This window comes from Diorhabda carinulata, chromosome X (genome assembly GCF_026250575.1).
Source record: "Diorhabda carinulata isolate Delta chromosome X, icDioCari1.1, whole genome shotgun sequence".
Taxonomy (NCBI): Eukaryota; Metazoa; Arthropoda; class Insecta; order Coleoptera; family Chrysomelidae; genus Diorhabda; species Diorhabda carinulata.
This window is the reverse complement of record NC_079472.1, coordinates 55,032,181-55,059,350: the sequence shown is the minus strand read 5'-3', so window position 1 is coordinate 55,059,350 and position 27,170 is coordinate 55,032,181. Positions and strand designations below refer to the sequence as shown.

The following is a 27,170-nucleotide window of genomic DNA, read 5'->3' as shown; positions in this document are numbered from 1 at the left end:
AGTTTCAAACTCAATAGTAGTGCACTAATAGCCAAAGCAATTAAATATATCTTACTATTTAGTGACGTCAGTCGCAACTGATTGGTGCACTGTCTTTCTCTAATTGCATTCATTTTATTAAAATTATTGTTATTATATATTATTATATATTATATATGTTATTATTATATAAGATTTATTATAAATTTATTTTACAGAACTTTCAAATACCCTGTTGTCACTGCATATAAAACTAATTCCCTCAAACAGTAGGAAACAATTAAACAGAATAACAGAAATAAAAAATAAATCTTCAGGTTGTATATATCGATATATATCTTTACAGAAATTACGCATATCACAAAGTATTTATTTAACATAATTCCAGAGACATATAAGTTTATCATTAAACACACATTCACTAAAATACCATCCTTCAAATGTTTACTAATTCGTCCAATTTACCACTGTTCCTTCCCCCAACCCAGATTCCTATGACGAGTTAATGCCATCCCACTCTCGGAGTCTCTGTTCTGTACTCGACCGGTTAACATTCGAGCGCACTCATTCTTTTCGTTTTAGTTTCACATCGGATTTCTCTACAATTATTTGAAAAATAACTGTTAAGTCGCGTTGTAACAACGTATTCAAGTGTGTCAACGTGCGTGCTGCATTGCACTTAATATACATATTGCACAAAACCTGTTGTTTCAACTTTTAAATCTCATAGAATCGATAAAACCAACAAGTTATTATATAAACGCACTACGCAGCCTTGACGACGATGCAACGCTTTTTTGTTGTTGTTCGCATCTCTTTTTAATGAGGATGGTGTCAGTTTCCTCACAGCAGTTTGGCAATTATTCGAAGGGTGAGATTTAGAGGGAGAAGGAAATACTTAATGTGAGTATGATAGAATGTAGTTAATGAAAGGTGCACGGACGTTTCAGTCACTTTCGCTACCTGATGTTTGAAATCACTAACAATTTAGAACATTCGTTATGGTTGTTTGTTCTTGTATTATTTCTTATAAGAAATATTGCCTTGGGGAATTTCAGTTCTAATTATTCATCTATTTTTAAAATGGTTTAAGAAACATTTCAAATCAATTTGCTAAAATAGAAAGTTAAAGAGAGTAGACGACAATATAGTTAACTGAGGTTAACGCAAAAAAAAATTATGCGGATACAATTTCATCAATTGATTTTTCGTAATGATACTAATAAAAATAAACACATTTTCATCATATTTATTGGTTAATGCTTAAGTCAGTTCGTCGCTATTTTTATTTTTCTAGGTTTACCCTGGTAGATAAAAGACTCATTTCTAATATAAATTGAATTTTGAGAAATCAATTGTGCCTCGAAAAATTCACAAAGAACTTATTTTTCTATAAAGTGTCTTTTATGTAGCAAATATGAAAAAAATATTGTGAGAAGCTGTTTATAATTAACATCTAGACCCATATAGTTGTTGGATGATATACAGTTGAGTTCGGCTGATCCAATCCTGTTCGGATCAGCTGATCGTTTAGACAAAATAAAAATTAATCAAAAAGAATGCAATTTAACATGTCCTTAGTTGTATAATATGAACGACTAATACATAAAAACCAGTTTCGATAGTCTATAGTCTATTCACTAATACCAAAAAATATACATGTACTAATACTGAGTGCGGGTGTACGCACCTCTAAATGAGACTGTATCCACCCTACCACCCACCCCACAGTGCACTATCTCCCCCTCATAACTGAAGAGCCAACATAACCTAAATCTAGTCCAATTTTGTTTGTACAGCGGTCATTCACCTGTGGAATCGTGCGTATTGTGTAAGTGTGAAGATACAGTACTGTAGTGTTTTCTGTTTGTTATGTTATTGTTGGAAAGATTTGTGTTTTGAAGTATGAAAGAAAAGTGAAAGAGCTCCTAAACGTAAACCTTAACTCTTGAAGACAAACTGGAAACATTAAAACGTTTGGATAGCGTGGAAAACGAAACTAGCAAAATACTTAAACGTTAGCAAAGCCCCAATATGTGACTGAAAAAAACATGCGAAGCCTAAGTAATATTGAACACCGTCTTTAAAATCGGCAAACAGCGTCCCATTCAGGCATTGAAAAACTTATTACCATCAAAAGATACAAAGACTATTCTCAAAAACTGCATATAGAGCTCTGTATTTCATGTTTTGTTCAATTGTTTCGTTCCAGGTTCTCTAGGGTATTCCTCGTCTCTTTCCATTCTGCGGCTTTTTTGGCCACCTCTTCTGCTCCATCCACATCACATATCCGTACCAGAACAGTTGCTTCGTTAGTATTCTCTCTGAAACCGTCTATGCTCGACCTCTTCTTCGTCATATATCTTCATGCTCAGTTCTGCATATCCTGCACGATCTTCTTAAGTAGTCCATTTTCATAGCCAATATATTTCTCTCCTGTCTATTTCGCCACTATTACTTTTTATATTGTCATTTTTGTGGTTAGATTACTTTTTTCTGACCACAGCAATTGATTCAGAATTAGTGTAGCTACACATAGCTATACAAAACATTATTAATTTGTGAAAATTTCTGTTTTTTAAAACTAGCTCTCCCAAAGACGAACAGATCTGCAATCGCTTTAATACATCACGTTCTTCTGCAGCGAAAATTTCGATTTTGTACTGATAAAATCTCTCCACTTCATAAATTATCTATAAAAGTGTATTACTTCTGTTTGTAATTACCCTTAGATCCCTAAGTAACTCTTTGGAAATGCATGTTTCGAAATTGAAGCCACTGAAGGTCCTCATGGTTAGGTAAACTCGGTTTACACAATATTAATTTCCAGTCCAACCCAAGATTTGTTCGAAACTGATCATTAAATAAGCGATGCATAATAAGCAGCTGCTGCAGATATATAATTTTTTCACCTCCTGTCCTTTCAAAGGTTGATATTCCTACAGAAAAGGGGTTTCTCAGGTAGTAAACTACACCATAGTTATTTTCTAGGGAGATGAGTGTCCTGGTTGAATGAATCACCCATAACGGCCTTGTAATGTTTGTAACATTAAGGTTAAATGAATATTGATCTCAATTGTAAATCGTTATCTCCTTACCTTTTCTTTTAACCATAAAAAAATGTTATTCATAGTCTCTTGGATGTATTATATGAAAATATCTCGTTCTCCTCAAATATTTTCACAAATAGTTAGATGTACACATTGTATATTCATTTATTCGATTCCATAAGTATTGGAAATATTTATTTGTTCTGATTTAAATAAAATTACATTCTACCTATGATTGACTTTCAATAGAAAGTTAGAAAGTAACAGTGATTATAGTGTGAATAATGTGTACCAACAATTTACAATGTGGTTAGTGTTACTTTAATGGGAATTTCTTTTATGTTCACCCTTCTACTTCACATACAACCTATCACCTATCTATTTAAAGAACTGGTAAACAAATTTGTACATGTGTTGTAATAGTTACACACATGAAAGTCTTCAGGATATGAAGAAAACATAATTCACATGCTGATACGAATAAAACCGGCAAATGAACTTAACCATAATATAATATTGGTTCGACACATGTTGTGTACTTGTATATACAATGAATATTAAGTACTTTTTTATAAAGGAAATATAGTAGTCCGTCATCTTGCGATACCTCTCTATTGGATAAGATTTTACAAGAGTAATGGAAAACTGTTTTATCAAAGAGTTCCAACATAGAGTTATTAAACATTAAAACACAAGAATTGACGAAATAATACTAGGTCACGGAAAGAAGGTTTGGAAGAAATCATTTTTGGTTCGAAGTTCAGCAAAGATTCTTCATTGCAAGATACAATGACAAGACTAAATATTGCTCATGGTTCAACATTGGTGAAACTAATATAAATGTTTTCTACGCAATGGAAAATACTGAAAAACCTGCAGTTGTCCTAGAGTTCATTTCTTATTTCAGGAAATAGTATTTTCAAAAATAGCGAACTTGAAAGGAACTGATATTTCTATAACCTATGATCTTTGCTACGAAGATCGTGAAGAAAGAAGAAATGTAAGAAGACATCAAAAAATAGCAATAGAACAGAACCTAAAATCTGTTATAAAGGAGAGTAATTTACTCAATGGAGAAGATGCATATACGGTTAAAGATATGAATGAAATGGAGCAGAGAGCCAATACTGGAAACAGATTTTTCAAATGAAGAGAAAGACAAACCACTGAAGAAACTGACAGATCATAAACGCAAGAGAACCAAAGTTTCTTATAGTCCAAAAACTAATGTTACTATCTACAGTAAAAGTCGAATACTTATCTATTCATCGTGTGGGAAATAATTAAGATTTTTGGGGGTTTTGAATTTTATTAATTCTTGTAAAAATTTTTAAAATCATAGAATTCAAAATTCAATATTGAAAGTGGCGTTGATAGAAATATTTCTATTGAATTCTATGATTTTAAAATTTTTTACAAGTATCGAAACAATTCAAAACCACCGAAAATCTTTATTACTTCCCAGACGATGAATATATAAGTATTCGAAAGCTCGGGAAAAACATTTAAGTTAGTTGGTAATTTTAATATTTTTTTAAAAGAAAGATAAAAATTGACGTTTCGATTTATTTCAGTCTTTTTCATAATATGATACATCCTATTAAAAGAATAAAATCAAAATAGAAATTTGTTTTAATAAGAAAAATGCATTTTTCCTTAGTTCTTACATCACAAATATGTAGCAGTGATCAATTGAATTATTTGTAGTTCTATTAGAATTTACAAAATAGAGCTATAAATACTACTTAAATTATTTAGGTCTTTTTTCTCATTTATAGCTTTTTCGTTCTTATGTTTGGAAACCATTTCTAAAAATTCTCTTTTTCGTGTATTAGACTCCGTTCCAAGAATTTTCGAATCTTTTGTATATTTAATGGTCCGTTAATGCAGTTTTATTTTTTTATCGTATTGATGACCTTTAAGTCTATTATCTAAATATTGAGATGTCTGCCATATGTAGACAGCGTCACAATTAGTATAAGACACTTGATATATAATAAAGTATGACTTATTATACACTTATATTATATTATAACTTATAAGTTATGACTTATACTAATATCATATTTATTAGAATAATTCGATACTTGTTTGGATAGACCTTGTGCATATGGTAAGGAAAAATGTTTCATGTTTTGATGTTTCATTTCTATTTTGCTTTTCAATTGATGTAGTATCTGTTTATTCTTTTATTGATTATTATTATTATCATTATTTCCGGATAACTATTTTCTTTCAATGCAGTTTTGGCGTTTTCACTAGTTTCTTCTGTTTTAAAATTAGTTTCTTTAAAAAAATTGTTTCGACTTACTTCAGTCTCTTTGAAAATATTATTATAATAATATAATAATAAACTTCTACTCTCCATATACTGGACGGAACTATAAAAACTAGATACACGCCAATGAACCAAATGAACTTATGAACCGATTAATGTCAATATAACATTGTAAGTTTTCATTCAAACGTCCTGTTCTCATTTTGACAATATATAGAAAATTTTCAGTTCCAACTCTTCATATATTTTTTCTCTTATTACTTCCATACTTTATAATTATTAAAAATAATTTAAGCACTCTGTTATTATCAAAAATAAAGATTTTTTCTTTGATAATTCCAAGAAAATATTTGTGGAATAGGGACTTAATCTGTATCGTATAATTGATGATTCACAATATTTGAACTTCATAAGGAACTTCATATTATAAACTTCTATGAAACTATATTAGGGTTATAGTAGAGAAGCTCAAGCAGGGATTTACTCGAGCGCGTCAGATTAATATAAGGGATGATACTTTGCATCCTGTTGAGCACTTCCTTCATGTCCTTTATAAAGGATATTGTTGTAGATTATTTTATTACAATACTGAAAAAATTTATCCTTAGAAATTCTCTAATACACCAGATTAAAATAGAGGTTAGGTTAATTTAATGAAATATACATTTGATAATTTCACAATATAAGCATAAAAAAATGCAGTAAGAGGCTCACAAACGAAAGAACACAAGCCGTAGTAACAAAAATCGTTAATAAAGTTTAGTGAGTGTGGATTCATTCCCAACTTTTTTAGTCAACGTCTTCCAAAAATTACATTGTATCTAATAAATTCATGATATCCTAAAAAATCGGTGCCATTATCTAGTGTCGTTAATTGATGTCAACAAAACGTGGTCTATACAAATCATCAGAGTAGGTTTCCTAGAGAAGATTGGACATTTTGTTGCATGTAGCAGTGGCTATTTAGTTTAATAAAACTTGAACGACCCAAAATGAAGAATAATTATTCGATTGTGTCAAATATAATGCAGAATTATACAATACTGAATCGCAAAAGAGTATAGACAAGCCCTGTTGAAGCAAAATTTGTGGTTAGTAGTACAATTAGAACTATATATTCACCGCTCGAGTGAGTACTTCGTGACTACGATTGAAAACGGCCGCAGCACATTCACCGTGAAGACGGACGTTATTAGGAACCATTATGTGACGGAAACCTAGCCTCAGTCAAAGAATTGAAAATCGAATATTTTTTATTCGAAAAGTCACATTCTTTTCCTATTATGCAGCACTAGCTAATGGCTATAGTTACCGCGGCGCAGCTGGCTGTAAAAACTTAAAAGCACATTAGTGTGGCATTTTTAAACATGATTCAAACTTGATTTGTGATGTAAGGCACTCACTGAGTTAACTGACGATAGGTCTTCTTTGGATCTCAAGACGTAACTGAAATTGCCGAAGAGTTGTCCAAGCTGAAGCCACTACAGCGGTGAAAGTATGAACTTTCATGATAATCTCTCACTCCTGGATCAATGAACACCTTAATCCACGGGAAAAGGGAAACCAAAATATTGATAAGAAACTACTCAGAATGGGTGGCGGAAATAATGGAGTTCAGTAGAAAGGGGGCAAAAATTTAGTAGAAAGAAGGCACATTGAATTTTGCTGTTTGCATTGATGGTTTTATGAAATAGACTGTTCCAAATGGTCTCAAATATTCGTCACTAAATCTTTCTGTTCAATGTCTTGGTTTCTGATCAATGTGTAAGAATTAAAATTTTGTTCTTTCTATTTACCAACAACTTTTGTTTGTCATTTTTCAAAAAAAAAATAATAAAACTCATTAAAATTTCAACCATCCAATGTAGAAATCTCCTCAAAATAATTTTAGAATTTCATGAGTGGATCTCAATCGGAACTCTCTGCATAATAATCTGACACGCTCTAATATTTCAAAATGGCGATCCTTATTTGGACTGGAATAATTTTACTATTAACTTACATTAATTCAGAATTATCTTAAGAATTTAAGCATTTTGAGGGCTTTCTACCATTACGTTTGTAGACCGGCAGTTTAATATACCTTTGTTGGTAGATAATGCCTTATAATTTTTTTCATATTTTTTCATATTTTCACGGAAAGAAGAAACAAAATAGAACTCTCTATTATTCCCATTATCTTAACTTTGTAAATCCATAACCCTTCAGTAAATCTCAATTTAGCTTCTTGAGCTCCCATACTATTGAGTATATTCCTCGTGGCTAAAATGAAACATCAAAAACTAGAACATGAAAACACAATTACAAAAGTTTGAATTATAATCGGAGATAAAAAGATTACGTAATTTTCATTTAGAGTAAAAATAAGTTTACTAATTAACTAATTATGAACTATGGGGCTGAAAGAATTCATGAACAATAGAAGTTCATACTACTTTTTGTTTAAAAATTAACCTTATTTTGTTTGATGTTTATAAAAACTTGAATCATATAAAATTATTCTTCTGTTCTTTAGCTTCATATCCAACAACATGAATATTTTTAATTTTTTTTCAGTTCAATTCATAATTTAGTATAGAATATTTCAAAAATATATTTGTCTGTAGCCAACAGCATATTTCTGTACTGTTCCATCAAAGTGATTTTAAATCTTGGAACCAGCAGTGATAATAAACTATTTTCAAATATATAGGTTCAATCAACTTTCTATATTGTTGATTTAAATTACACTTAGTGCCTTTTCATAATTCATATGTGTTTTCATGGACATTGTGTGATTCAATTATTCAGATAATTTAATGTTTCCCACTTTCACCATATTTTTTCTATATCCACAGAGCTTATTCCCACTCTTTTTTATCTGGATTCAATCTAATCACTTTTAGACAACTATTTTGTATGCTGCTTTGATATATAAGAATATGAAAAGTCTAACATTCTAACATTTTTTCTTCTTTCTTCCATAAAAGTTCTACGGCTTGTCCCTACTTCGACATCTTTCCTCACCTTGGCTCTATATTGTCACTTAACCTCTTTCGTGGTCGACCTCTACTCCGTGTTCGAATTGGAGATTTATCTCTTGTCATTTTTACCAATCTATCATCTGTCATTCGACCTATGTGATGGTTCCATTGATTTTTACGCTGTGATACTCATTCGTTGATGTTATCTGCGTCACATAATTTTCTAATGTTTTGGCTTCTAGAAGCTAGAGACATGCCTCAATCGCAAACTATTGCACTTCCACTAATGGCATTTCTAATGATAATTATTTTCAATTAGAGTGGTAATGGCAAGGTTATCATTATTATATTTTTCCAAAAAGAGAAAAGAAGAAATCTTATTTTTGTTATAAATCAGTCAACTCTTATGCAAAAGACTTTTGACAGGGCTCATTTTAAAGGTTTCGCTATGTGCTTTGAAAAAGATATCTCAAGTTTTTTCTAATAATTTCATCAAGTTATAATTATATATAATAGCCATCCACCGAAGAAGATTATAAATACTTCCTTCATATAAATTTTCAAGAAATTCCACGGGAAATCGGCTGGCACCTCGCCTATGAGGGATAATATACGACTTATCATCAAAAGATGAATATAGGTGAATAACAAAGTCTTGAATGGTTCATAGTTTCATGTTAAAGAGGACGGATGTGACACTCCCTAATAGGTCCTGTTGTTGTTGGTAACATTTAGGGAATGAGCAACTTATGACCGAAGATTCAAGATTTACTTATCAAGCGATTGAGACAACTCTTAGTTTGAGAACCATAATGGTGGAATCAATTTCACATAATTATCTTCAGGTGTAAATTTTTATTCGCACATACGCTTAACCATTTCAAATAGTAAAGAGTAAAAATCATACAGGAAACGTTAAAAATGTTATATAATGGTATTCTCTCTAAAATTGTAACAGGTACCATTTTAAGATTTTCTTATATGGAGAGAGAGCTGTGTGTGGATTAACGAGAATTAACCAAAACCAACAATCGCGTAAAAGGAAAGGTGTGTCTAAATACTTTTCCTTCGTAGCGAGCTATTAGTGAAAAAAATTAAGCTTGAAGTTAAAAAATGTAAAGTTACAGCAAACTGGACATCACAAAAAATTTATCTGCAGTAATTGAGTTGCACAGCACAGCAGACTTTTATTTCAACCGGTTTTTTTTTTAATTTGTATCATTTTATCTCTCAACCATAAGCTGATGAACATTTTTTCGCAAACACCTTTCATATACCTTGCTACATACAAGTTAACCTAATAATAACGCGTTAAAAGATTTATTAAGGAGACGAATATTATTTAACAAAAGGTAAATTACGTTATTATGAACTTATAGAATTGAAGCCCAGAGATGCTTAAATGAAATGATAAATATTGCATCAAGTTGTAAATATGACCTACAAACTATATCCATTAATTATATGAATTTAGTTTGAAATAGAGGTCACTAGGCTTAAATTCTGTTTGATGATAATATGATATTCAATCACGAGTTTTTGTTAACTTAGAATACGATATAATTAATTAAAAGTGGAAATTCGTTTGTTATTGTGGAAGTAATTTGAAACAATTTTGCCGTTCGGTGATATTATTGAAACATCATACATTTCTTTATCCGATTAATGTGAATGCAACAATGGTAATGGTAAATATAAAATTACACAAGCAATTTCGTTATTCTGAATAATCGTTGATTGTATTATACATAAACTTCCTTCATGTGCATAATTATTAATTATACCGCTTATATAAGTATAATTAATAGTAATTAGGCAGTTTTAATGCTAATGAATTTGTAACAGAGTGAGTTTTTTAAGAGATAAATATTATATGAATTGAAATATTATATAACACAATTTTGCAATAAAGCGTTTTGAGTCTTCCAATATCAATTGCCCGTATAATATTCGGTAAATATCTAACCGTCAGTACACGTGGACTTGCTGAATGTGTGTCAAAATTTATCATCTCCACTGTTTATCAATGAAAACATCGAATCGTAAACCTTAATGCATTTCTATTGGCCGAAGCTGTCGGAAGGCGTATGTACACAATTTCATCGAAATATTCTTACCAGACAGTCTGTGATAAGCAGTGGCGCCGCTAGGTGAAATTCATTTAATTCATAATTTTTTTTAAATAAATAGAAATATGGCTGTCTTTACACCATGGGCGAATGAAGACAATGAAATTGCACAGTGTAGTGAGAATAAAGACAGGTAGGAATTTAATAAGAATAAAGATTTAGATATACAAACACAACAAGTTATTTTAAATATATTCGAATTTTGGAAAAAGGAAAATATTCAGCAATCTGATGCAATCTCAATAAGATTTGCTGAATTAAATAGAGTAAATTTGAAGATGAGCAAATTCTATTGTTTTCACAGCAAAAATTCTACTGTCTGCTATTGTCCCTAAACATTGAAAGAGACACACGAATGCTATAGCAGACCTGTAGTAATAAAAACAAATGTTGACTAAATAGAGAGAAGACAATGTTTTTATGAACTTCATTATAACATTATTATGAATAATTTTAAAAATATCTTATACAAAAATATAACGTCAAGTTACACAAATAGAATTTTATGAAAAAACATATCTACGAGTGAAAGTTTGCAAAACAAGTTTGAACGTTGGCTTATTTTGGCATGCTGAACACCGCCGTAATATCTGTTCTTTTTTCCGTTTCTTGAGCATTGGCGACATCTTAAAAAGTAACTTCTCCTGTTCTAACCTTCAGGCAAGGGAATTTTATCCAAATGATCTTGTGAAGCTAATTGAGATCCAATAAAGGATGGTTTTGAACGTTCTCTGAGATTATTTATAGCCCCCCTTTTGACTAGTTTCCACCCATCTTTTATATTTTATAAAATGTCAAGTAGACCCTTTATGATATCCTCTCGACCACTAAGGAGACTCATTTTCGATTAAGTAATTTCCTGGTAAAGAATGAAACTATTGAGAATAGTAACATCTATCAGATGGAATATCACTTTCTCTTACGAGCGTATCAATTTTCGTGGACATCTATAAGACATCAGCTGGTCACTTCTGTGGACCCCTGACGTATTTAGGTTATATTCATAGACTTCTTTCGGTTTCAATTTAGTTTGTTTTTAAGATTTAGTCGCACGATTTCTATTTGGACACGTACACTTTTCCCTTTCGTAAGTTTTTTAGTTGTAATTTCTTTAGGATTTGACCTAAGAGCTTTTGTTGGATGAGTTTTACGATCAAGTAATTTATTTGCTAGAGAAACGCCCTTAATAATAATTGTCCATAATAACTTGATGTCTAGAAAATGTGAGGCTTCTTTCTAGATCTGGTGAGAGTAGTTTGAGCACGAGAGACAGTAACTTTGGCATATGTGTTTCCATATTCCGATCTCTTTATCTCGTTATATTGGTTAACTCAGCCTCCCCTATGTAGTAATAGTGACTCATCTAAAGACAAGGCTTCTTTAGGTGTGTAAGCACTCTGATAATTGCCAAAAATTTTAGAGAATTCTGGAGCTACAAAGTCCTAATTCAGTTCTATCTGCTGTTTTGTAGCCATCCGTGTATTATTTAATGGCGTTTATGTTTATTTCTAATATGGTGTTTTTATCAATTTCACTTCTGTAACTTAGTTTTGAGGTGAATTTTCTAACAAAGTTAAACTTTTCCAGTGTTTATTTCTCAGGTATGTCCCCCTGAGACTAATCACTTCTTTACTTGTTATCGAGAGCATTATCATAAAATTGTACCATTACACAAAGCAATACCATAAAGTGGGATAACTTCTTTCTTATTCAAATATAATTCTAAAATTTACCTTGAAAATTACTAAAGCAATTTTGCGATCGAACAAGGCTACTCCAGAAATGTCAAAATGTTTAAATTCAGGTGCAAAGTAAATTATAGGCAGGGGTTGCTTTGCACCGGTAGATTTGGAACTGATTTTCTACAATCAAAATCCGTTTGGAATAAAGTAAACCCATACTATTGTAAACTCAAAGCAATTGTCGTTCTTTTGATCTAATTTTTTTGAATTTCTGATATATTTTATGTAAATTATGACCTTTTTCAATATTGTAGTCGTTTATTGCCTATAAAATATATAAAAGTTAAAGGAATAAACATATTTATTATAAAGAAATGTAAATAAAAACAGTCTTCTTGAAAAAAAATACAGTTTTTGAAGTTACCTAAGTCTGAAAAAAAATTTTTTTAATTCCACCGCAGTGTGTCACATTCTCGTACGGTATACAAGCCACGTTTTGTCATCTGCTTCGGTGGGTCTATTGAACCAAATATTTGATCCCATGTGTACCAAATTTCATCAGGTTTTGAAGGCCACTTCCAAAACTTTAATGCTCTAACCATGGCATTAATCATAGCACCTTAATCTTCGTCCACCGATATTGTTTTTCCAGAATACCTTCGTTTTTGTAAATAAACAGAACATACTCGTCAACCACTCTATTAACATTTCTTAGTCCAAATTTTTTAATTTTCTTCTGGCTTCACTGAAGTAGTCATAGTTTAGTTTTTTATTAAAATTATTCTCTTCTATATCCCCTACTTCATCTATGTCGTCATCAGGCTCTCCGAATGTCAGAAGTGGACCACAAAGCGGCACGTCTTCTTCAGAAACATCGTCAGTCGCTTGTTCCTTTTCTTTTGGTGGAACTCATTTCTTCTACTTTTTTCAGCTGGAATGTGAACTGTATATAGAAAACGGGTCATAGTAGACAGTACATGAATGATAACCGAGTTGAATATCTTCAAAATTCATGCGTTAAAATGACTGCGTAAACATTGAAATTTCAATTCAGTAAACCTGGGTTAGTAAACTAGCAAAGAGAAATTGTAATCGTAATTCTGAACGGTTTAACTTCAGAAGATTACTAATGACTTGTCGATTACTGTGATCGTGAAAGCACTGTTTGAATAAAATTGTATGATATGAATGTTGATAATGAAATTTTGGGTGTACTTTTATTTACTTGTTTTTTATTGATAAAATCCCGGAACTTAATTGTCACGCTTTGTACACACTAGAAATGTCTAGTCTAGAAATGTGTTCTATAGAAACTTCATGATGCGGTGACGGAAGACTTGGGGCTAATTTGTACTCTTGGTGGAATTCAATTTAACCACAATAAACAATCTCTAACAAACAAGCGGGGTATATTTGTACTTCAGTAAATTCAATAAGTATAAATTTAAACAAGGCATACGTTGAAATGGGTTTATATTTTATTATTAATTATATTATATTGATTAATGATTTGAAGATATCACAAAAACTGTATAACAATTGAAGGTTCATAAAGTTCAAAAAAGTGTATTTCGTTCAAGAATGAACAAAATTATATTTAATCCGTTTCAACGATTTGATGCCCCTATTATTCTCATTAGAATCGATATACATTTCATCTATTACAAATTGATTTAGGAGGGGTCATTATGGTGTTATTCAACCCGTACTTGAATTCGAACTCATTATATCGGCTTTTAGGAATCTTGCTGACATTTAATTCTTATTATTTGAAGAACTTTCTTTTATTTTTCAGGTTGATTCTGCATTCTACTATCAAAAAGATTCATTTCATGAATATATAAAATGAATCTGGAATTTCAAATACATTAAATACTGCAAATACAATTTATTTAAATGTTTGCTTTTGTCTTATAGCGAATTTTTACATAAAATAATAATGTATAGAGATTGTTCAGATTTAGAAATAACTTTGTTAAATTATAACATTCGAACGACTATTTTTATGGCGTATTTTACTGCCAAATATTTATTTAATTTATAGCTATCCTAAGAAAAATATAATTGGAAAATGTCAGGTCTTAACACTTGCAATTTTCAATAGGTACCGATTGGGCAACTAAGAACGTCAGCTATATTTCAGAAATGGTTTATATTACAGCTTTTGACATTAAAGTTGAAATTATTTTCAGAATTTCAGGTCCACAATTAGAGGGCGTATTTGAAAATATAAAATGAAAATAGCAAAATTTTTCAAAATTTACCCAATTAAGTGGCACTTTATATAATATAATCCAGTTCTTCCAAGAATGAGAACCTTGTTATAACAAAATGTTTGCAATTCCGGTTCTGCTAAGCCGATTTTTATAAATTTGGAGTTACTTGGAGAAACTTTTACCCAGCAATACAAAATATTCAAATTCTAAGCAATTCAATTAGCAAATGCTAGAGGCGTTGTTTTATATATTTTAGATATTTTGATTTCTCTTTTTCTGTCCCGAGATATCTTAAGAAATGTGTTAGCGGCGAGAATTTTTCCTCAAAAGTCATACTATACTAATTATACTATTTTAGATTGCACCCTTATATCTTACATCACAATCTGGATGTTGGAGATATCAGATATCAGTCTGGATTATTGCAACTAGCTAATAAATATGATACACGACGAAATTTCATAGTAATGGTAGAGTCAATCGCTGTAATAGACAAATAAATCCTCGTTGATACATAAGATCCAACATCAGAGGCGTTGATCTGTAATTGTGTGTTGCGATGTTCTAGGCGGCCATTTTTTTAATGAGACAGTTAATTCGTCTTCTTCTATGGGTCCCCTCTTATAACAAAGGTTGGCGATAACCCCAGCAGAGTCATTACTGTCTCTGGCCCTTCTTATCAAAATCTACGAGTCTAAACTGGTCCAATGGCGAATATTCTTAGCCATGAAGCCTGTCATCTGCCAGGACCACGTTTACCGTCGATTTTCCCTTAGATCAGATGCTGCAAAAGTTTGTGCTCGTCATTTCTATATTTGTGTCCCAAATACGAGGTTTTTCGAGATTAGAGAAACTTATTAATTTCTTCACAGGCGCAGGCTTTAGATTTTCTGGGTTTATAGCCAACTGATATATTTTTGAAATATGCAATGAGTTTCGAGTATTTACTGCTTCGTTATTTACCATTAGGGTGCCTTTCAATTTTGAATAAGTCGTCCAATGTGTCGAAGACCACATTTTTTATTTAGTTTCAAAGTAAGCTAGTAACACCCTTTCTGTGAAGCTGTTTATGCCTTTTTTAGTACGCCACTCCATAAAAGAATTATATTCCTTTAAATACTATTCCCTGGATTTCTCTTGGGGAAGATTCATAGTCGCTGCAGTTGCCGATTCAACATCTTCTGGTGTACACTTTAAACTTTCTTCACGATTACTCTCCATCACTGATAATTATACTCCACTCATTTTAATTAGACACAAAACGGATTTTCTTCAACGACTATCAAGAAATAAAAGTAACAGTATATTATATTATAAGGATGAAGTGCATATTTTTTTTCGAGCAATATTTGCAGTTGCGAGGCGGAGCGCAGTGCAGCCGAGTGAATGCAAAATTGCGAGTAAAAATAGGCACTTTTAGTCCGTATGATATATACTATTTTTTCTCCAACCATGTCAAAATTAAAATAAAGTTAGTTTTATTTAAAAATCGTTAATAATTTGATAATAAATTTGAACACCTATTAATTACAACAGCGATAGCAAGTCGGTATTCATGGATATCTGGTATTGTTGGTAAATATCAATTGTCTAGTAGACGTACTAATGATATAATTTTTATAGTAGTTTAGTTGTACTTTTAGTCCTAGGATTAAAAGTAGCGTTTTTAATCTTAGGATTAAAAGTGTTGCTAAGCAACGAGCAAATTTTTGTACGGTAAGGGAATTGATGGCTTTCGCACCTGAAAATAGTACAAAAATATCAACATTTTTTGATGGTTGGAGAAAAAAACAGTTTATCAGAGAAACGAATTGACATGAATTGACATGAGAGAAAGAAAACGTCCACAGCCCACTATTTTGATAAAACAATTTTATAATTGCGTTAAAAGTGACACATTTCGGCACTTTTTTTAACGCAAAAGCGTGAAAAAATAAACCGCTACGGTACTTTTTTTCACGCTTTTTGACCGATTCAGAAATTACATTCTTTATGAATGCAAATGAATGAAAAAAAAAAACGTGGATATTATAACGACCGTAGAAAAAGGATCTTTATTGCAATTATCTATCATTATAGGTTTGTAATGAAGACAAACATAAACATTCAAATGAACGAAATATCTAGTCGTTTTTCTGTGAGATTCTAATACTTCTCAAAGAATTGTGGATTTTATTCTATTATCAATATTATTTTTTAAATTTCTCCAATATTTTGATAAAGACTTAAAGAAGAGTCGAAACGTCAAATTTTAGTTTCCAAAAATTATTAAAAAATTAACTAGTTTTGAAAATAAGAGATCTAAAATCAAGAACATGCATTAATATTTTTTATATACTGGATTACGAAATTACTAGAAAATACATTTTTCTCTGCAATTCTAGAAATGTCAGTCCAACATTAATTTTGACAATTAAACAAAGTTTAAAAATGATCAAATATTATTGGAAAAATGGATGATACTAATGGAGAAGTTAGTGGAATAGCAAATACAGCGTCATTATTACCTCGTAAATCAAAAAAATTATACGCTATTCGTTATAATCGTGCTTTAATTAAACATTTGTAAATCTTACAAAAATAGTGCTTCTGGCATATTTTCCAAAAAGATCGAAAGATATTAAACCGTCATCACTTTGGTCTGAGTAATAAATGTTGATAGCTTTCCTTTATACAAAAGAAGATATTAATATATTAAAAATTACAAAAAACTAATGGCATTTATGAAGCAATATTTCGGTCAAAAAAGTGAAAAGTATTCAATAGTGGACACATTTATCAATTTCTAAAAGAAACTCCGAATTCCCAATATTTAATGAAAAAAGTAAGTCAGTAATCATTGTTTAACTTTTGTAAGACATTTGAAAATTACTTGTTGTAGGTCGCTGCAATATTTGGCATCGCAGGGGCATGTCGTAGAGATAAGCTCCAAACATAGTGCACTTAAATGAGAAAAAACTTCTTCCCTTCAAATTGAACAATAAAACAAAAAAAAACTTTTTCTCTTTGAGTTATACGATAAAAGTAATTATTCATATATTTGCTTTACCGAAACTTGCTTTAAGAGCTCAGTTTCCTTCAAAATGTATTTGTAGAAATCCTCACATCAAATGTTATAAATTAAATTCTACAACCAACATTCTGTCAAAAGTGTCAACATGTAATCTTGTTGCGTTCTTTCGTCCATTGCTATCAGGAAGAAAGCTCTTTCAACGTTTGTGTTATGTCCTGGTATAGAAAAGTAATTCTGACAACTAGTTAGGAATTCTGAAAAGTAATAATGATTTATCATTCATTTAAAATAGGCTACCCATTTTTTATGAGCTAACAGCTTCTTAAAATCAACGTATGATAAAAGCCGGACAAGCCGGACACAATTTATTTGGGCCGGACACACAATCAAATAGCATACCGGGTTTATCCGGACACCTGGCAATGCTAATTGTTTACATAGAAGAAGTAGGTTCAATATTAATTGAAAGAGTGCCACGTTCAGAAAGAACGAAGTTTTGTCCTTGGTGAGATGAAGGATAAAATTTGATTCATATACACGAAATTACGTCTCAATAATTCATTAAGAAATATTAATACTGAAAATTTTATTGTAAAAATTGTACATTTACTAGTATTATTGGTACAATTAATGTTTAAGTTAAATACTTCCTAATTACTAGTTCCTTACTTTCTCAATGATAACCGATATGGTTTAATTAACACATCAAATATTTTCCTCTTAAATTAAGCTTTTTTTAAGCTTTTAAGCTTAAGCTTTTTATTTTTCTACATCTAAAATATTGTATGCAGCTCGTGCAATAAGTGTTTACTGTACTCGATGTGTTATCACGTCGCGTGCATTAAACACTTTTTGCACTTGTTGCATAAATAACTAAAATTGAGATTCATTAGTTGTTTTTCATAACAAAAGTATTTTATATACTAAACTTTTTCCAAATCACACTCTCTCCTTATAACAATATTACTGAACTGTTATATGAGCAGCTTAATATATAGGGCGAGTTGATTAGTAGTGAAAATTGTTGGTAATGATCTCAATAAGCAGTTTTATAGAGGAAGTGTAGTTAGTTTTGATAATAAGAATTAACAAGTACAACTGTTTGCTATTAAAACACGCAACGTGAACCTGTAATAATGTGGATATTGTACCTTCGGACTAACCAATGATGTTTGACCATATTCGTTCTATTAAAACATCAAAAATATTATTATAAATATAAAACTATTCATTTAATAATACAATAAGTTGTTAAACGTTCTTTGGATAATCCGATGACCATACTAGAACGAACATCAGAATATTAAGACATATATCTGTTTACAGACAGCTATCAAATACTGAAAAATCCTATTGTATGAAACGTAATAATTATCTATAAGTATGATCATTAGAGTCACATCGATATCAAATAAAGTACGTAATTTGATACCTAATGGAACTCAAGTGTCCAAATGACACCCGGGATGAATCATATATGATGTGGGCCCCTATTAGTATCGTGTACCATAAATCTTAATGATTAAAATAAACCTCGAATTTGAGTAGCTAAATTTATGATTCTTCACAATCACATAAATATAAGACAAAAATTTGGTTAATGGATACGTTAATGGAAGGTAAAAGTATGAAATGTTTTGTATCTTTCAACTAAATGACTAACAGATTCCGATGGTTCGCACCGGGGGTGAGTAGATTTTGAAACTATTCCAAGTTCAGACATACAAAATTTTTGAAATCTGTTTCCTCAGATATCATCAAATCTCTTAAAAGATTTTCGAGAGTGCATTTCTGCCCTTTCATGTTCCAATATTTCGAACACCGACGTGTTCGTTTAGCCACAAGCAACACAACGAAAGCAGCACAATGCACACGGGATCAACACTATTCTTCGACTAAATTCGAAAACATTGCGCAGCAGTTCGTTTATTGTGCAATTAAATTGATTGTTTGTATTAAAGAGTATTTTAGTCTTATTGTACAATCAAATATATTGTACAATGTTATTGTAGGGTCTAGGGACCGCCTTAGATGATTTTATTAGATCTCGAATACATTTTTCAAGTTCGTTAATGATGAATTACCATAACAATGGTGTTCGTATCATTCTACATTTTATTATGGAACTTGCCCTTTAGAAATAAGACTATGGTAATTGATTAGTAATCAAACCATGCATCAGACTACATGTATGACTTTATGTGTCGAACATTTGTGTCAGTATACGTTGAAGAATTTGAAAAACGACCTTAACATTTGTATGTCGTGAAATCTAGTGATTAATACTTTTACAATGATTTGTTCTCTACACAAATTACTAAGTTATGCAGTTATTTCACTATGTAATTAATTTTGTGTGTGTGTATTATCGTGAGCCCATTTTCTATTTATTGATAATCAGTTGAGTTGTAAAGGAAGGAATCTTTATTTTAATCGGCAAAAGTATCACCTTAGGGAGTTATACGGAGGAGTTATAGACTTTTAACTACTGCTGATAATAATTGCGCATTTTTTCATCAAATCTATTAAATAATTGTGCAGTTTCAGAAATTCCCTTCAACATTAACTCCTAGGCTATTCGACAGGTAAGATTCGTCTTTAAAATAGTCGATTATGCACTTTTGATGGTATACCAAGTGATATATTTGCTATTTTATTATCAAACTGGATACTAATACCTAAACAAATTTTAAAGAACTTGAATTCGGTAACTTCAAACAATCTTTAGAACGCTAACGTATCTGGACAGTTCTGAACAGGGTACGGCTGTCCATATACTGTGGATTTCATTTGGCATACTTTCTTATAATACTGGATTCATTTCTTTTTGTTATTCAATACAAACAAACAAAATTAATTATCAGAATCACAGTCTCCCAACATTGAAATAACTTTAACAGTTGATGATGTAACAACTGTGATCTATTCATAGATTACCTGAGGTTCTGCTTAATTATTATAACCCATACACTTGGTGACGTAGTTTAATCATTTCGGAATAGCTTGAAAAAAATGAATTAGATGTTTAATGCCTCTGAATACTCTAGAAACGCAGTTTGCTTGCAAACAGTTTGGGCATGCTGTGATAAGCGAAAATATGAAGTGGTAAATGCTGGGCTTTTATCATGAAGCTGAAGAAGGAGTTGTGCAAACCATTTGATTTCAATTTTAATGCTAATAAAAACTAAAAATTATTCAAAGACATAGGTTTTGAGAATGCTGGAAATAAGATAGCTACAAGTATGTAATAGCTGGTGTTTATTGCGAAAAATTTCCATTATCATTGTCACCAGTATAATATTTGAAAATAACTTTGTCACCAGTGTTGGAACTGTTAGATTTTGACCTTAGGTAGTAAACTTTCAAATCAATTCCTTCTTGTGTTGAAAGCAGCCGCTGTCACCAGTGCCAAATCGTCACAAGGATAAGAGAGTTAACTATTATCCTTTTAGTAAAGAATGGGGAATTGCTATGCTCCCCGATGAGGTTCTACGGTTCGTCCCCAACTACCTCACCCTGGGTAGCTGGAAATTTTTACTTAAAAGATATGTACGCCTAGACTAGACTAGAGAGAAATTCGGGAGTATGAATATCAAAACTATAGTTCTGACAGTAACAACTTTATAATAACAGTGAAATAATGAATGAAATAAGAAATGTTCTTAACCAATTAAGATAAGCCGAAGTATGAGGAAACGGCAATTTTTACGTGTTATTTTGAACTGATTTTCTTAGAATAGAGACCTAGAATCAAGACAAATTAACACGAAAAAAATTTGAGGAAGAAAATATATGGACAAACCCAAGTCACGATTATCTGGGCAATGTCAAATTCTTCCTTGGGGTATAAGATCGCAATAACTTCCTATATACTGTAAAACTAACTTAACAACAATTTTGATATGCATCAATTTTTACCTTGGAAGTGGATAATTCGTACTCAGCAAAGACTGCAATTATTGCTAATTATAAATTGTTCATATTTTATAGTTATTATTTCAATTATCTTTTCAACGTTTACAAGAGAAAGTACATATAAACTCTACTTTTCAAATGCAATCTATCCACTCAACAGAAGATAATCTATATAGACACTAGCTGAGATATCCCACCTATAAGTATTCCATTTTTTCAATTTAAATCATTTGCATGCGTACTTGGTCAAAAATGTTCCTCGCGAGTTAATGACTCCATCTCCCAGCAAACGACAATTTTGATTTTGCGCATGCAATCGGTCCTTAACTGATCCTAAATTATTCGGAATTTGACCCGCGAACAAAGCTATAACCGATTTATCAAGTGGCACTAAGTATAATCATCATCATCAAGTCTTTCAAACATTTTGATTATGGCTATCGCTTATAGAGCTTTAAAATCCTTTTTGATGTGGATTACTCCTCGTTTTCTATTTTTGTTTTCCTTATAGTTTATCGTTTGTCTTGGCCTCTTTTGTTCTTATTTTTCCTTCCCTCTGGTTCCGGAATTTTGCCCAACAGTTCTCTATATTATGTACTCTTATGTCCTTCTCTAAATCGTTTTTCTAAGGGGTTCCATTGTAATATTTCTTTGATTATTTCAGATAGTTTTCTTCTCATTATATACCCACCTCAGTTGAGTTTTTGTGCTTTTATCTCACTATATTTTCCTCCCGTGTTGTGTTTGGTCCTGTTATAGTTCTCATTACTTTCCTCTTTGTTTTTTCAAGTTCTTCCTTTTTCCCTTTCGTTGATTACTATGTTTTCCATCGCATACGTGATTACTGGTCTTATTAGGGTTTTTTACATTTTCTGATTTCTCTTAATTTGTGCTTATTCTAGAGGATACTGTCTTTGCGTACGTTGATTCTTTTTCTTTCTTTTTTATATCTTTCTATTGATTTCCTTAATTCTTCCAGTTCTACTTTGATTTCTCGATTTTCTTCTCTAATGTTTTTATTTTCCTCTTTGAGTGCCTTATTTCCATTGTTAGTTTTTTCAGTTCCTCCTTAATGTCTTCCTGTTCTGTTCTTATGTGTTCAATCTCTATCTTTATCGCTTTTTGATTTGATTTCATCTCATTCATTATATTCAGTAATTTGTCTAGCTTCTCTTCATCTTCTTTCTTCCTTCTTACTGGCGATTTTACTACTTTTTTAGTTGATATTTTTTCTGGTTCTCTCAGTGCTCTTCTTTTTCTTTCATCTGTTGATGAATTATCGTCTGAATTCATTTTAATTTTTTGCTGTCGGCGAGTTCAGTTATGTCAAAACCTACTCAGTTCAGTTCCGATCCAAATCTCAGAATGGCGCTTTTGTTCATTCAAATTGATATTCTATTTTTCGTGTTTGTTTTAACATTGCTAGTCCGTCCCTGTATCGTAAACTAGTTTTTTTCGTCTTTTTATCTTTTTTTTTGCGGTTATAATTGGTTTTTATCTTCAACTTTTCATTTGACTGTTAATTTTTTTTGTTGGTTTTATAAAATTTATAATATTATAGTTTATAATAAATGTGTTATTTTTTTATCCACTGTTTGGCTAGTTATTTGGAGTTTTTAGCGTATTTTCCTAGCATATGTTCCTTATTTTCGGTTGATATTCGTATTATAGTCTATTTCAGGAAGGTATAGAGCAATAAAAGGGGGAATTCCGTCCAGTTTGGTACAATTTCGGTGTCGGCCATAGGTGTAGGTCTTGAAATATTGTGTAGGGATTACTTAGGTAGTAGGTTATACAGTTACGTTTTACGTTTAACAAGTACCGTTTAACCTTCTATTAGTGCCTCTGCCTAATTCCGGCCCTATTTCAGATTCGGCTTAACCATGCGCCGTAAGGGCAATGGTGCCTTTCCCAAAATTTTTAAACCTTTATAAGTATATTTGTTTTGTTTAACGCATCAGTATTTTTTGTTAAGCCGTAAATAGTGTTCACAGTATTATAAGATTAGTAATAAAATGGCGACATTTACACCAACGAAAAGATGTTTCAATAATTCTCCACTATCAGTGAATGAAAAACACCCAACATTTACTGTACAAGAAACTGTCGACCGATGTTCCCTAATGACTGGAGTTGGAAAGTCCACCATTTTTAAATTATTGGAGGAGAAAGATAGCAGCCCAAGTGGAACCTCCCAAGAAAAGTCCAGGCAGACCAGTAAAAGTCTTTGTCGAAGACACCAAAAGTGTAATTCGAAGTAAAGTTCACTCTTTTTATTTTGAAAAAGAAATACCCACCCTAGATAAGATTTTAATGGAGCTTGGCCAGGATGACAGCATTCCATTGATAACTAAAAAACTGTTATGGACCACATTAAGAAATATGGATTTTGCCTTGGAAAAGCATAACTGTGAAACACTTTTACTGGAAAACGATGAAATTGTTTGATGGCGACGAAAATACTTAGAAGTATAAAGCAGTACAGAACAGAGCAGAAAAATATCTTTTATCAGTAGTACCAGTATATGTACCGTTTTATGAAATACGCCGTGGAAGATATAGCAGAAAAACATAGTGTAGCTGTGCTGCGCACACCATATAATTGCGAACTAAATCCCATAGAACTTATATGGGCGCAATTGAAAGGATTTGTAGCAAGACACAACACGACATTGAAAATGAAACACGTTAAGCTACTGTTTGATCAAGCCATTAAGGAGGTGACACCAGAGAACTGGCGAAAAGCAGTCCAGCATGTCATTAAAGAAAAGGAGAAAATGTGGGATCTTGACTACTTGATCGATCGGACCGTCGACCCGTTAATTATAACACGAGGAGATGGCAGTTCCTCAGATGACGAAGAATATTATGATTTTTTATAATTTAATTTCTGTTTAATGTATTTTTTGTATAATGTTCAATAAAAAATAAGTGTCCCTAAAACTATGTGTCCCGATAAAAATGGCTCTCGGCCATATCTCGGGAACCGTTTATAGTACAGCTTTGGGAAAAAAAATTTATAACAAAAGTTATAAAACGAATAATTTACAAATTTTTCCTAATTAAGATCCATTTAAACCATGATTATCGTATTCTTCAAGAAATTCATCGTATTCTATTCTACAAGTTTTAGTCTATCTCTTCAAATAGGAGGGGGGAGCGGGAACTTTATTATGAAAAAACGCCAGTCCAGTTCTTAACCTATCTATGCAAACTTAGTCATTTTGAAGAGAGTTCTTTTCTACCAATGTAAGATTTATAATTTCGAAACAACCTAATGAGTAACGTATACGCTAGAAGGCACTATTTATTTTTCTAAATCTAACTATCCTTGAAAAATGTTGAAAGGAAACATGCAGTTATAATTAAGGAATATAAAAGTAGACCAAATTAGCAACAGAATAGCGAAAACCGCATGTCTATATCTTTTTCGTATTACGAGATATCTTAAGAAATGTGTAAATTTTAAGCATTTTCCTTTAAACATAAATTACTCCGGGTTGATTGAACGGATTTTAACATTTTTTGAATCCTCAAAATTGTCTTTCCTTGTTCTATTAACAATAGTTCCAATTATTACGTCAATATAACTTATGCTGTCACGGGGAATAGTGCGTTATGCAAGTTAAAATGGAAATATAACTCGCCCATCATTTTCGATACAAGCGTTTTTCTTTGAAGAGCAGATTGAACAGCAGTCTCAATTTCTGCTCTAGAAATACTCTGAATGGCGTTTCGTATTCTCTCAATCATGTTATCTCTAGTAGTGAGTCTAATTGCACTAACAAGGTCTTTAATCCGGCCCCAGAGATAGAAATCTAAGATGGTTAAGTCTGGTGACCTGGCTGGCCAAAAAAATAGGCCTCCATTGGTAGAAAAGAGCTATCTTCAAAAATACTAAGTTTGCATAGAACTGGACTAACAGGCGTTTTTGTATAATAAAGTTTCTGCTTTCCCACCTCTTATTCGAAAAGATAGACTAAAACTTGTAGCATCAAATATACGCTGAATTTCTTGAAGAATACGATAATCATAGTTTAAATGCATCTTAATTAGGCAAAATTTGTAAATTATTTATTTTACAATTTTTGGTATTTAATCCCTTCTGGGGGTGAACCTACAACTCTGTAAATAATTTCCAGGTTTTTCTCGAGGTCACTTTTGTTATAAATTTTTTCCTGAAACTGTACTATAAACGGTTCCCGAGATATGGGCGAGAGCTATTCTTAGTGGGACACCCAGTACATAATGCCTAATTTTTATTCTGTTAAAATAAATTTTTTTCCTTTTTACGAGTATCCTACCGGTACGCCTTTGGCTAAACCCATAAATTGACCCTAATCCGGGTGGTACTACCTGCCTTGATAAAAAAAATTTTTTACAATGAAATCAATGCCAAACTATGAAAGTGGCTTAAATATTCGTTGGATCACTCTGTGGTCCCTTTGCATACCTAATGAGTTTTTATTGCTCTATACATTTCTGAAATAAACTATAGATTTCTAGTTTTATACTATTACTTGTTTAATTTCTTTCAAGCGCTTACTTACAACTATTTCACTCTACCAGAACCGTACTGCCTACATGTATATAGCACAAAATTCAATCGTTCTCTAATTTAAGCTGATTGAGAAATATGTGAAACTATTAATTTAACCATTGATGGATTAACCAACTTTATGCAATTATATACCTCATAATCTTGCTGTTGATTAAACTGTATTTTTCTTTTTCAGATAAGTGGATACAAAATGACTGTCTTCTGAAGATTTTTGTAAGAGCACTGACAACATAAACGCAACAATGCTCACGTGCTGCATCAAATATTTACTATGTGCCTTCAACTTTATAATATTCCTCTCCGGAACAGCCATATTAGGAGTCGGGTTATGGTTAAAAATAGACAGAAATTCATTTGTAGGACTACTGAAAATTGTTCCATATGAGCAAGTACATGATTTTACGAAACCTGGTGTCGTGGAACAATTATCCTACATCTTAATGGGAATCGGTGGAATCATGTTCTTGGTATCTTTTTTAGGATACTGCGGTGCCATCAGAGAATCTCAATGTATGTTAACCACCTACGGACTTCTACTTCTTGTGATTTTGATTTTAGAAATAACCGCTGGATGCCTTGCTATCATTTACAAAGGAACAGCTGAAACGGAGATAAAAAACGTTCTGAAGACTTCTTTAAGTCAATATTACTCGGTATCCGAGAATGGTAGTGCTGCTAATTTAGCTTGGGATAAACTGCAAATGTCTTTGCAATGTTGCGGTGTCGACGATCACACAGATTACCAGAAAAATGAGAATTGGGCAAAGGCCGATAAAGTAATACCGGAGTCTTGTTGTGTTTTGAATGAAAATGATAAACCAAAGATATCTACGTGTACGAGTTCTCCGAATGAAGTAAACTCTTATTATTTAAAAGGGTGTTATAAGGAAGTTATGAATTGGATTATGAGCAATCTCGATATGGTCATTATAGTGTTAGTTGTTTTTGGAATTGTGGAAATTTTGGGCGTGTTGTTTTCGTTTTGTTTGGTTAACTTCATAAACAAAAGTAATAGATTCAATTATTGAGACGATGATGTATTACAAGATCGCATATTTTGATATGCATATAACATAATAAACAATGTATTTTATGTGTATATTTATACCTTGATTGATATTGGAACATAATTAACCCTAAACTTATTGTACAACCAATTATAATATGCAAATGATACAGTTCATTTCCTATTAATTCATTTTAATCAAAAAATTCATCAAAATACTGAAATATTTGAACATGAATTTATATAAAATAAGTTTACGTTATTTGAATTCTTTCAGATAATCGAACAGTGAAAGCAAAATAAAGTCGCCAATAAAAAATTCCTGCAAATAAATCAGATGTAAATAAGTCTTATCAATAAATACAAAGTAAACTGAAA

General features: G+C 31.6%; 2 protein-coding genes across 3 annotated transcripts in view; one reads left to right on the top strand and one right to left on the bottom strand.

Annotated features, from left to right (window-relative positions):
- Positions 1-27,170, bottom strand: part of LOC130902027 (opioid-binding protein/cell adhesion molecule-like) — a 312,350-nt gene that overhangs the window by 184,941 nt on the left and 100,239 nt on the right. The gene's annotated exons all lie outside the window — the stretch shown is intronic.
- On the top strand, positions 494-27,170 carry LOC130902028 (tetraspanin-9-like). 2 transcript variants are annotated; one of them, XM_057813827.1, is made up of 2 exons: positions 494-882; positions 25,962-27,170. In XM_057813827.1, the coding sequence occupies exon 2, from the start codon at positions 26,029-26,031 to the stop codon at positions 26,812-26,814; it is 786 nt and encodes a 261-aa protein (XP_057669810.1). In that variant the 5' UTR covers positions 494-882; positions 25,962-26,028; the 3' UTR covers positions 26,815-27,170. The 2 variants fall into 2 exon arrangements, with proteins under 2 accessions (XP_057669810.1, XP_057669811.1); XM_057813828.1 differs by lacking the exon at positions 494-882 and adding an exon at positions 19,591-19,895.

What these genes read in the sequence shown, in the direction of transcription:
- LOC130902028 (XM_057813827.1), top strand. Translation starts at nt 26,029, where the DNA reads ATGCTCACGTGCTGCATCAAATATTTACTATGTGCCTTCAACTTTATA.